The sequence below is a fragment of the Lemur catta genome, chromosome 5 (assembly GCF_020740605.2).
Source record: "Lemur catta isolate mLemCat1 chromosome 5, mLemCat1.pri, whole genome shotgun sequence".
Lineage (NCBI taxonomy): Eukaryota > Metazoa > Chordata > Mammalia > Primates > Lemuridae > Lemur > Lemur catta.
This window is the reverse complement of record NC_059132.1, coordinates 22,883,044-22,896,547: the sequence shown is the minus strand read 5'-3', so window position 1 is coordinate 22,896,547 and position 13,504 is coordinate 22,883,044. Positions and strand designations below refer to the sequence as shown.

Below are 13,504 nucleotides of genomic sequence, written 5' to 3'. Positions count from 1 at the left end.
TAGGAGGAAGAAACTTCGACCTGGTTTACAGTTTATTCTGACCAATATGCTAGTATGAGCTGGTTGCTGCAAAAACAGTTGCAGCATTACAACCCCAATCAGGTGGGTCTCGGGAAGATTCTAATGAAGGGAAATGTTCCTAGGGAGAATTCTGAGCAGCACATTTGGTTGTCTACTATGACCAAACTGAGCAACATCCAGAAGTATAGATCTAAACTACAGTAGTCAAGAGGAGTTATTAATGGTTTGATGCATGGTCAGGGAATTGGAAAGAACAGATTTAAAGATAAGTGACAAGAAGGTCTGGGGGAGAGGTATGTAAATGGACCTCTCAAAATGGACAGAGAATTAAAGATAATTGTGTTCCAGGTGAATGCTCACCAAAGGACATCATGTGGCCATAAGAATGCACTTTGAAGACTTATAACTATAGGACTACAGGGAATGTAATTAACCAAGGGCCCCAGCTGCTGCACACTGAAATTCACCATTGTACTTGTGCCAGTTCATGCTTCCCAGGGGCCACTCCCAGCAAATGTCTGAGCATGGCAGGAATACTAATGCATGCCTATTCCTGGGATATAAGGTCTCCTGTGACAGCTGACTGTGAGGTCTTCCAATTGCCTTGCTGAGCCTAAACACACACAGACATCCATTCACTGCAGAGGATGCTCTCAATAATCAGTCAGACAAGATGAAGCACTTTTCACATAGGCCAATGGAACAGATTAGACTGTAGCAGTCCCCGACCTTTTTGGCACCAGGGACAGTTTTCATGGAAGACAATTTTTCCATGGACTGGGGTGGGGGGATAGTTTCGGGATGATTCAAGCACATTACATTTATTCCTATTATTATTACATTGCAATATACAATGAAATAATTATACAACTCACCATAGGTTGGGCGCCCCTGGATTAGAGAATCTAAAAATAAATCTGTGCATTTATAGCCAACTCATTTTCAACAGATGCCAAGATCATACATTGGCAAGAAGGCAGTCTCTTTAATAAATGCTGCTGGAAAAACTGGATATCTGTATGCAGAAGAATTAAACTAGATCCTTATTTTTCACCACATATAAAAATCAACTCAAAATGGAGTTGATTTCTAACCTAACTACCTCCCAAAGGCCCCATCTCCAAATACTATCACATTGATTGGGGGTTAGGATTTCATCATATGAATTTGTGGGACACAAACATTCAGTCCATAACAGAGTGTGGCAACAGACTGATGCCCATGCAATTTATTGGTTTTGTCATGTAACTCATCACCCAGAAGTAGCTGGTCTGTAAGAATGATGGAATGATCTACTTAAGACTCAATTACTTGCAACTGAGAGGAAATAACCTAAAATGATGAGGTTCTATCTTATAGGATGCAGTATGTGCTTTGACTTGGTAATTCAACAAATATGGTCACTCACTCCAGGCCAGGATAGGAATCTAGGAATTAAACGGGCATGGCTCATGTTACTATTGCACCTAATAATCCATTCACAGTACTTTTTTTTTTTTTTTTTCTTGAGACAGAATCTTGCTCCGTTGCCTGGGCTAGTGTGCCATGGTGTCAGGCTAGCTCACAGCAACCTCAAACTCCTGGGCTCAAACAATCTTTCTGCCTCAGCCTCCCATGTAGCTGGGACTACAGGCGTGTGCCACCATGCCCGGCTAATTTTTTCCATACATTTTTAGTTGTCCAGCTAATTTCTTTCTATTTTTAGTAGAGACAGGGTCTCACTCTTGCTCAGGCTGGTCTTGAACTCCTGACCTTGAGAGATCCTCCCACCTCAGCCTCCCAGAGTGCTAGGATTACAGGTGTGAGCCACCACACCCGGCCCATTCACAGAACTTTTGCTTCTCATTACTGCAACTGCAAACTCTTAGTTTGGAAATCTTGTTTCCTAAGGGAGGAATGCTTCCACCAGGGGACATAACAGTAGTTCTACTGAATTGGAAGTTGAGACTACCACTGGTTACTTTGGGCTTGTGCTGGTGAGGGTTAATCCCAGTGGGCCTGAATGCACAGCACCAACTCCTGGTGAATAGATCCTGATTAATAATGTTTGCTGGCTGGGCACGGTGGCTCACGCCTGTAATCCTAGCACTCTGGGAGGCTGAGGCGGGTGGATCGCTCAAGGTCAGGAGTTCGAGGCCAGCCTGAGCAAGAGCGAGATGCTGTCTCTACTAAAAATAGAAAGAAATGATTTGGATAGCTAAAAATATATATAGAAAAAATTAGCTGGGCATGGTGGCGCATGCCTGTAGTCCCAGCTACTTGGGAGGCTGAGACAGAAGGATCGCTTAAGCCCAGGAGTTTGAGGTTGCTGTGAGCTAGGCTGATGCCACAGCACTCTAGCCAGGGCAACAGAGCGAGACTCTGTCTCAAAAAAAAAAAAAAGTTTGCTAATACACATGGGGAGTTTCAGAGTGTTTTGTACCAGTCTGTCAACACTGTTTAATAGTGAGATGGATGATTTACACCTGGCGACCTCTGCCCCTCCCCGTCTCCTCCTTTCCCAGGGACACAAAAACTTGGTAGCTGGGGCTGGTTATGAAGCAAGAATATGTCCATGTGACCATCAGGGTATAAAATTTCACTTTGGGTCCTCTTGGTCCTGAAGTGTTCCATGCTCATATCGGTGATTCCTAATCCAAAAGAATGTATCCCTATGGCCTTCTTTTCGTTTCCTATTGCTGCTGTAACCCTTTACAGTGGCTTAAAACAACATAAATTTATTATCTTACAGTTCTGGAGGTCAGAAGTCCAAAATCAGTCTTATGGTCTAAAGTCAAGGTGTCAGCAGGACTGATTACTTCTGGAAGCTCAAATGGAGAATCCATGTCCTTGCCTTTTCTGACTACTAGAGGCTGCTTGCAATCTTTGGCTGGTGGCTTCTTCTTCCATCTTCAAAGCTAGGACAGTAGCATCTTCAAATCTCTCCCTGATTCTCTGACCTTTGCTTCTGTCTTCACATCTCCTTCTCTGACCCTCCTGCCTCCCTCTGAGAAGGACCATCGGGACTACAATGGGCCCACAGGATAACCTGGAACAATCTCCCCATCTCAAGACCCTTCACTTAATCACATATTCAAAATCCCCCTTGTCACATAAAGTAACATATGCACAAGTTTCAAGGATTAGGACACAGACATCTTTGGGAGTCCATTTTCTGACTGCTGCAGGCTCTGACGCAGGGAGGACAATTAAAGCTCACAACTGTCCTCTCCACACTACTTGGCATGAGGCAGACATTGGCCGTGATGCATAGCCTTATTTTAATGCTATTATATTGTATCCCTTCCCTGTAATAAACTATACACCTGTTATCTTTGTCATTCTGGGTCTTGTTCTTTAGCAATTGAACTTTTCCACCATTAGTACTGGGCTCCCCATGTCACTGAACCCATGTTTCATCTTACAGGGGAGAAAATTAAGGCTCAGGACACGTAACAGATGTCCAAAATCTCATAATAAATTTAATCGAGTCATCATTTTTCCCTTTACTGATTGTTAGTAAGATTGGAAACCAAGTACAGGAGGCAAGTCTCTTGCCTGTATGTGACAGGAAACAAACAGGCTTAAGTAAAAAAGGGAACACATTAGTTCACATAAATGAAAGAGAAAAAAAGGTATAACTTTATTTAGGGGCTACAGTAATGTCATGAGAAATCTTTTCCCTTTTCTTGGCTTCTCTGTTGGTTTTATTCTCTCGCAGCTTCTCTGTATAAGGTAGCAAAATTGACCATTGGAAGTCCAGACACATCGTGCTAATTTACATGTATAGCATCTTTCCCATTAATTCCAGCGAAAGTATTGGAGTTAACTCTAATTAGCCAAGATGGGGCCATATGGACTTAAGGGGAATTAGGGGGAAGGAGAGTTCCTCAAAGAAAAATCAGGGTGCTATTACTTTAAAGAAGCAAGTGGGCTGGGTGTAGTGGCTCATGTGGTAATCTCACAATCCCAGCACTTTGGGAGGCTGATGCCGGAGGATTGAGGCCAGAAGTTTGAGACCAAAGATTAGCTGGGCATGGTAGCTCATGACTGTAGTCCTAGCTACTTGAGAGGCTGAGAGAGGAGGATCACTTGAGTCCAGGAGTTTCAGGTTACAGTGAGCTATGATCATGCCATTGCACTCCAGTGTGGGCAACAGAATGTGACCCTGTCTCTAAAAAAAAAAATAAAAAATAAATAAAACCAAGGGAATGAATAGATGAATGTTGAACAGGTCAAAATAAGATGATCAGTCTGCCAGATCTTTTGATTCCCATATGCTGACAGATACAAAGTTTATACAGCTAGTAAGTAGATGAGCCAGAACTCAAATCCATTCCTGAATTACAGTAAGATTTGTGGCAAATTTGTAAAAACACAAGGAAAATAACCTTAGGTATATCTTTTTATTCTTAGAAGATAAAGTACAAAATATAATGAATTAGACAATAACCTTATATTGCCCTTCAAGTTAAGGTAGACTTTGAAAGCTTTAATGACTTTTCTAAATGCCTGGTAGACATTAAAGCCAACCTTACAATATTTTGATATAATCTAGTGCTAAAAGGACTCTATACTATAAATATCTAGAGACAATTTTTAAAAAGATATAACTCAAGTATTGTTTATTTGGTTTTGATTCCCATTGGATCATGTCTGAAAACGCTGACTAGTTCACTGACTTCAAGCAGCTTTTGGTGGCTTAGAAAAGCAGCCAAGGCCGAGCGCAGTGGCTCACGCCTGTAATCCCAGCACTCTGGGAGGCTGAGGCCAGAGGATCATGTGAGGTCAGGAGTTTGAGACCAGCCTGAGCAAAAGTGTGACCCCATCTCTACTAAAAACAGAAAAAATTAGCCAGGCATGGTGGCTTGTACCTGTAGTCCCAGCTACGTGGGAGGCTGAGGCAGGAGGACTGCTTGAGCCCGGGAGTTTGAGGTTGCTGTGAGCTAGGCTGATGCCCTGGCACTCTAGCCCAGGCAACAGAGTGAGACTCTGTTTCAGGAAAAAAAAAAAAAAAAAAAAAAAAGCAGCCAGGATGTCAAAAATCCACATGCTCAAGCCAGTGTTATATAAAAAGCCTTTTATATCTTCTCTTTTCCAACCTTGTTTCCCAGTGATTTCTTGCAGTTTGGTAGTTACTGGCTCCACTAGAGTTCGGTCTGCCAATTTTGAGCCAGCAGAGGCTTAGGTGGGACATTTTAAATTTGAGTCACTAATACCTTTCTAGAGATGTTTAAAATCAGGTATTTGGCAAAATCTGTAATGAAAGTTAAGTTTGCTTTCAACCAAACTTGCACATAGAGTGACATCTGCTGGTCATAAAAAATTACCTCTTTTATCCTATCTTAATTCTTTTTCAAAATTTATCAATGACTCTAATTAAATAGTAAAACTATGAGAAAAACAATGATCTTTTCCTTGGGAAAAAAGAAACTAATGTATATGATTTTTTTTTTTTTTTTGAGACAGAGTCTGGGCCAGAGTGCTGTGATGTCAGCCTATCTCACAGCAACCTCAAACTCCTGGGCTCAAGCGGTCCTTCTGCCTCAGCCTCCAGAGTACTTGGGACTACAAGCGTGTGCCACCTTGCCCAGCTAATGTTTCCTATTTTTAGTAGGGAGGGAGTCTTGCTCTTGCTCAGACTAGTCTGTAACTCCTGACCTCAAGTGATCCTCCCACCTCAGCCTCCCAGAGTGCTAGGATTAAAGGCCTGAGCCGCCGCACCCAGCTGGGAGAATTTTAGATGAGAAAAAAAAAAGAAAAGAAAAAAAAAAATCTAAATTTCTTCTTCATTTTAGTGAACACTGCAGTCTCTTTCATTTGATCAGAAGAAAATAAATAGTTGTAGAATCTGAAAATGAATTAAAAACCAACTAGCCATTTCCTTAAAAATGTCCTTTGGATTTTCGTTTCAGAGCAGTAATTAAGTCTAAGAGAATTCTAATACATTCAATGAAAGAACGGCTATCAAAGGTCATTTTATCCTAGTACTTCTATTTTATTGATTTCATACATGACCTTGCACCCATTTCTACTTAGAACTGCATACAAACTAAACTTCATACATGCACATCTAGATTTATTCCTATGTTACCTTTGGAAATTTTTCCCACTGTTCTTGAGGGGAGAATTTTCCTATTATAACATGAAAAGTTAGAACTTCTATTCTGTCACTACATTTTTAAAGGAAAAAAGGCATGTATTGATATTTACTGATAAAATATAAACTATGATTTGCAATACTCAAGCTGCATCTAAATTTGGTAGTCAGATTCCATTTCCTGTCATAGTTTTTTTAAATTTTTCAGTACTATAAAAATGTAGTGATCACCCACCTTACAATTAAAACTTTTGGACACACATGATTCTTTCCATGTGATAAATTTCTAGAGGAAAAAAAAATCTCAAAGAACCCTGTTATTACTGTGATATAATAAAAAATTGAGAATAGTAGAAGACAAGATGGACATTTTGTAAACTCAATCCTTACTTCTTATCTAGAGGAGTCAATAAATATATAACTTCTAAAGTTGATAAAACTACCATATGTGCTTGGTATGAACATATTACTTAGAGATATGGGTGGAATCACAAGAAGTTAACGTAGAAATGGTTAAGATAATTGGGCAGGAAGGGGATTGTGGCTTTTCCTTATAGGACTCTCTATAATATTTTTCCCTCCAGCCTAGAGTATGTACTACTTTGATAAAACATTAAAGTTTTAAAATAAAAATGTAAATTTATTTAAATAAAAAATATTTTGCCAAATTATCATCCAGAAAAAGTGTACTAATTTAGATTCCCATGGGGAATTTTTGATGGCCCTGAATTACTCCAGTGATTTCATGTCAATTTATTTATAATTTATACTCTAACCCACTCAAAAATTTTGAACTTAGAAAAATGCATGTAGTCCAAAATGTAATATAAATGAGAAGCTTAGAATAAAGAAAAAATAAGTGGAGGAAAAATTAGATGAAGCCAAAGGTTCAAAAATTCCACTGGAATTATCTGGAAAGCTGGTTAAGAATAGGGATCCTTGACCTTACTGCAGACCTGGCAAATCAGAATATCTAGGGTAAGGCTCAAGAATCTTACAGCCTTGATGACCTGGAGTCCTGAAGCAATTTAAAAGAAGACAAACAGTAACTAATACAGTATTAGGATATTTATTAATATCATGGTATTCAGAGCACGGGATCTAGGGGAATGGACATTGTGAGACTAACTCCAAAGAGTACATTTAAAAATAAGTCTTATATAAGCTAGATCATCCTTTTTTCCCATTATATTTCATAATCCTCTTCTGATTTCGTTAACCTCCCCATAATAACCCTCACAAAAATGGGGAGATTTTGTCATTTTGTCCTTTGACTTCTGGGAGGGTCTTCTCTTTTCTCTTGGCTCAATTCCTAGCCTATTATTAAGCCATTTAGTTGGATATTGTAGTGCTTGAGTGTCTTTTTTATTTGACCCATCAACAGGTTAAACAGATACTCAGAATTAGAAAAATCTTATGCATCAACTAGGTAGTCATACTTAACCTTTTCTGCAGTTTGTGTTCTCATTCTCAAAACACACTTTCACATGCCTCATTAAAAGTTAGAGTTGCTAAATTTTTTAAACATAGAATTCAGTGTGCCATAAATATAAAAGAAAGAATTGCAGCTTAATTTTACAATGATATTAAGAATATATTAAAATTATACATTAAAAAAGTATACCAGCTTACAGTGACTTCTGCTGTAGATGTAGCTTTTGTTCAATGATGTCTGAGAAACGAGGAACTTTTTTTGAAATAGCCACACGAATGTCATCACTCAGATTAAAGCAGCTTCTGGACTTTGTTTTAAAATGTAAAAGTGATGAAAATCCCAACTCACAAAGGTATGTAGTTGCAAATGGTGTAAGTATTTCTAGAGCTGTCTTTGCCAGGTTTGGAAACACTGTGAATTGAGCACACCAAAAATCCTCAAGCTTCATTGTCTCAAATTCCATTAGGATTTGGCCACTAGCTCGTAATTCAGCAAGATCATTTTTCATTAAATAACCATCACTGACAAAATCAAGATTAAAAAGAAATGGATCCAGGATCCATTTACTTGCCTCATCAAGATCTCCAACAGAAAAATATCCATGGAAGAAGTTGCTCAACTGTTGCAGATGCAGTGTTATTTCAGCTGCAATGAATACTCCTTCATTATCTGAAACAATTATTTCTTCAAGAAAAGGAAAGTTGGTAAAATTTTTTTTCTCAATTCGTTTTTGCCAAAATGGAAACTTCCTAACAAAAGCAGATAACTTCTCCCTAGCTGATACTGTGTTCATCCCAGTCCTTTGCATAGAGGCGCTAAGTTCATTTAGGTGTTTGAATAAATCTGCAAGGTATGCTAGATGAATTTTAAATTCTTTATTTTCAAAGACATCAACTAAATTACTGCTTTGGTGGTGAAGAAACTGATTTATTTCTTCATACATTTCAAAAATATGAGCAAGTATTTGGCCTCGGGAAAGCCACCTCATTTCAGTATGGAAAAGGAGGACATTATATTCTACACCAATTTCTTCAAAGAAAGCCTGAAACAGTCGATGATTTGGAGCTCGCCCTTTGATGAAATTTATTACCCTTGCCACAGTAAACAGAGCATCCCTCAATTTTGTAGGCAATGTCTTTACGACAAGTGCGTGAGGATTCAACAAACAATGTGTGATCATGATATGAGGAGCCTCTTTTTTCACACAGGCAACAAATTCTGAATTTTCTCCTAGCATAGAGGAGGCACCATCAGTACAAACAGAGCCACATACATCAAGTGCTATCTTATGCTTCAAAAAGAAATCTCTGAAGAGATTGAACACATCTGTCCCTTTCATGGTTAACTGCAATGGTTCACAGAACAGGAATTCTTCTATGATCTCTCTTTCTTTTACATATCGCACAAATGCCATTAGCTGACTGCAGTCATCCATGTCCGTTGTCTCAGCAAGCTGAATACCCACTTTAAGAGGACTGGCTTTGATATCTTCTAGAACTTGCTGTAAGATATCCTGGCTCATTTCATCAATTCTAGAATGGATCACATCATCTGATAAGGGTACCTGCTGAAGCTTCTTTTGTGCATCTGGTCCCAAAACTATTTGTGCTATTTCCAATGCACAGGGTTTCACTAATTTCTCAGCTATTGTATGAGGATTCTTCTCCTTGGCGCATAAATATGCAAACTGATATGATGCTTGTAATAAGGCATCCTCATGAGATGCAACTCCAAATGCTTTCAAGGTTTCACTCTGATCAGATGGTGCGGGCATATGCTTCAGGCTATTGAGATCATGCCCAGCTACACCACCATGCTGTCTGTTAAAATGGTCTGACAGTTTTGATGGCCTGAGGTCAGCATTTGAAAATACTGAGTTACACAATACACACTGTGGGCGCTGAGTTCCATCAACCTCTGTTGTACAGGTGAACCAGTAACGAACATAGTCATCATCCCATTTGCGTTTCTTCGACATGGCACACAAAAATTCTCAGGTAGTACTCCAGAGATGAAACAGAATTTTGCTTTGGGAGTAAAATAACCCACACATTAAAAATCAGTGGCTAATGGGGTTTAAACAAAGCCACATCACCTGCTATCTTGTCATCACATGCTATCCTGTACATGTTAAATATAACCTGCAGTTTGAAGTAAGCCATGACAGGATGACAATACAAGTTAAAGCTAGTAACTCATAGCTAATGCCCTGGAATAAACGAATGCCAGCAAGTTATACATGGGAGATTGAGCTCAGAGAAGTTATAAATACCAATAAGTCCTTTATTGGTGAACTGTAGTTATGGCTCAATTTGTTTTCAATAATGTATGTTACAAACAAATCTGGTACTTCTTGCATCCCTAGAAAGGGCATCTCACTAACCACTCCCTCCTTCTCTTCTGCCCCAAAGACATAGGTACTCTCTCAGTTAAGAACCACTGAATAGTGAAAGGAGTGATTCACTAAATACTCTAAGGAAGGGCTGATTTGAACATGGTGATTAGTTCCTTTTTTCATTTTTATTTTTAGAGACAGAATCTCACTATGTTGCCCAGGCTGGAGTGCAGTGGCCCGATCATAGCTCTCTGCTGCCTCCAACTCCTGGGCTCATGTGATCCTTCTGCCTCAGCCTCCCGATTAGCTGGGACTACAGACATGCACCACCATGCCCGGCTAATTTTTCTATTTTTTGTAGGAAGGGGTTTTGCTACGTTGCCCAGGTTGGTCTCAAACTCCTAGGCTCAAGTGATCCTCTCACCTCAGCCTCCCAAAGTGCTGGGATTACAGGCCTGAGCCATTACACCCAGCTAGTTCTTTTTAATAGTTAAGGGTTAAACAGGTCTGTAAAACTATTTGATCCTTGAGCAGCTCTGACTGCAACTTAAGCAGAGAATTTCAATCAGGTCTTTAAATCTAATTAAGCCACCTTTGACACAAAGGCAGGCTACAAATTTGGCTCAGAGGTTCCTTGCTGCTAAGTGTAACATACTATCAATCCATGAGTTGTCCATATATAAAAGTGAAATAATTTGCTCAGGAGAAACACAACTATTCCTATTACTGAGACTTCAGAAAAATTCCTCTCATCTGAGAACACCTTTAACTACAATAAGGAATTTCACAATGTTTTTTCATCTAAGTTTTTACCCCTCAATAAAAGTAGTCAAGAAAAAAGCCAAAATAATAGAATGAGAATAAGCAGCATTGTTAATGTTGGGTTTAACCCCAAATTAGGATATAGAAGGCAGTGGTTCTCTAGTTTAGTAAATGGAAGAATTATCTGGGTCCCTTGCTAAAATGCAGATTCCTGGGCCCCACTCTTAGAGATTCTGATTCTCTAGCACTGGAGTAGAGGCTTATTCTAAATAAGCATTTTAGGTAATTCTTACGAACAGTAACTAGAACAGTGATCTGTAACAACAGATGTCCATCACAATCACTGGGAACCCCTTTGAAAGTATAGATGTCCCTTTGCTATCTTAGAACTAATAAATCATCTTCTCCAGAAGCAGGACAAAGGAATATGAAGTAAAAGTTGTCTGGGTGATCCTGAAACACATCCTAGTAGGAAGTCAGATTTAGAGGAATAAAAATATATCCTTCAAGCCAATCCCTAGTTTGCATATATTCCAGGTTGCCATTTAAACAGTTCAAATGCTTTAACAGGCATTTAAGTTTTCTGAGTTGATGATGGCTTCCTCTAAAAGTTGAGGGACTTAAAAAAGAAAGCCATGCCTTTTCTCTTTTTCTCTCTCCTTAGCAATGAGTAAGGGTATAATCCACAGGTAAGCTCAAATAGATCTTGGAAAACAATTCTATCTCCCAGATAAGTAAGTAATCCCCAAAATTTCCAAAGTTCCGTGCCACAGAATATTGCTGAAATAATTTAACAGGTACACATTTAAATCCAAATACCCACTTTGACCATAAAAAAAAAAATCACAATAAGTAAGCCAACAGTTGGACGTGGTGGCTCGTAAGTATAATCCCAGCTACTCTGGAGGCTGAGGCTGGAGGATCGCTTGAGCCCAAGAGATTCAGACCAGCCCAGGTAATACAGCAAGATCCCTTCTCCAAAAAAAAAAAACAAAAAAAACCCAAAAACCAAGAATATCTATTTAAAGCAACAGCTTTCTAGTGGATCTGCCAAGATGAACTGGTTGTAAACCATACTTCTATGTAACTAACAAGTTGGTCTGTCACATGGTTGTTTGTTATGAGCCAGTTAAAAACTGGAGGATGCCTGCCAATCAAAAAAGACTATCTGAAGTTTAAAGAGTTAATCTAAACCTTCATCTCAAGGAATAAGACTATTCACCACTTGTGTCATTAATTAATGATAATAAAATGACATCACCATAAAAATGTCTACCTTTCTGTATTTTGTTTTGTATATTGACCATGTATATTTGGGGAGGCAGAGGGAACGAAGGAAAAGCTTTGCTTTAGTCTCATTAGAATCATGACAGGAACTGTTAAGAGTTCATTCCTATCCACCCTAACTATGGTACTCAAGTATATTTTAAGATTTACAATTTACCTATTTGAACAAAAGAATTCTTAGGAAAACCCATTTACCGTATTTACAGTATTATTCTCCATCCCACTCAAAAAGGGAGAATAGATAGCAAGAATTTTCAAGATCCTCAAAGATGAACTTACCGCCCAACAGGCTTTCTTGTGTTTTAGAACCTCACAATTTTCACTTGCTCCTTTGTGGTATTTAGGAATTACAATATCCTAAAAAATGTAAACATCAAAAAAGCATCATCATAATAAGGAATTACTGTTAATTTTAACAGGTGTCATAATGGTATTGTGGTTGTGTTTTTAAAAAGCCATCCTTTGTTAGAAATACGGACTTAATTATTTACAAGTGAAACGATGTCTGGGATTTCCTCTGAAATACTGTACTTCAGCACACACACAAAGTGGGGTGGAGATAAAAGATGGGCTGAAAGTTGGTAATTGTTGAAGCTGGATGACAGGTACACACCATTACACCATTCTTACTATTTTAATGCAGGCTGGAAATTTTCCACAATAAAAAGATAAAATGCATTATTTTAAGACAGATATCATTCATTTCAAGAACGATTCGTCTGAGAGCTATCTTAAGAATGTTGCATGGAAGACCTGATACATAACAAAGTAGAATGTTTTTGCAAGTGTATGCAGTAAGGGTAGAGATGAAAAAGTATCACAACTGAGAGAAAAATCAGTTACAAGTGAACATCCACATAACAGAAATATTCAGGGAATGCTAAAATACATACATTCCAGCAGTGAAAACACCAAAGTTGAGTTGCAAGCCTAAAACTCCAAACACAATTCAACTTGTATCTGGCCACTGCCTGTGCAATTTCACGGTAGGCGCTGGTGTTCGGGAGGCAGAGGATTTACGCATCACATTTTACAGTTAAAATCAACAGTCAGGAGAAAGGGGGGCGGGAGTGTGGCAGCCCCGCAGAGGCCAACGCCTGGAATCGTGGCTCGGTCACTCACAGGCTGGGACCTTTCCAAGCCTCAGTCCTTCAAAGGAGTAACAGTACCTACCTTACGGGGTTGTTGGGAGGTTTAATTATGAGAATGCATGCAAAGAACACGCAGCTCTTAACTGATAGGGCCTGACGGTGTTACTGTTAAGGACGGAGATTTTTAAAGCCGGCCGGGCGAGCGAAGGGCGCCAGCCGCGAGCGAAAAAGCCGCCGCCCGGCGTCCGCCCGCCCGTCTCCGAGCCCGAGGCGCAGGCCCAAGGGATGCTCGCGCTTCCTTTAGGCGCCCGTTTCAGGTTCCAGTTCTGCCCTCCGCTCAGCCTCTGGCCATCGGAACCAGTCCGGGCGGGGGTTCCTCAGGTCGGACCTCCCCAGCAGGAACCTGCGGAGCGCGGGGAAACAGGAAGACGTGCAACCACCTCCACCTCCGCCGGGCCAGACTTCCATCCGGGTTCTCCCGGCTGCTTCCCGCC

General features: G+C 39.8%; 1 protein-coding gene across 1 annotated transcript; it reads right to left on the bottom strand.

Annotated features, from left to right (window-relative positions):
• Positions 1–7,153: 7,153 nt before the first annotated feature.
• ZBED8 (zinc finger BED-type containing 8) lies at positions 7,154–13,504 on the bottom strand. Its single transcript, XM_045551248.1, has 3 exons — positions 13,093–13,504; positions 12,199–12,276; positions 7,154–9,562 (listed from the first exon to the last, which is right to left on the bottom strand). The coding sequence occupies exon 3, from the start codon at positions 9,511–9,513 to the stop codon at positions 7,729–7,731; it is 1,785 nt and encodes a 594-aa protein (XP_045407204.1). The 5' UTR covers positions 9,514–9,562; positions 12,199–12,276; positions 13,093–13,504; the 3' UTR covers positions 7,154–7,728.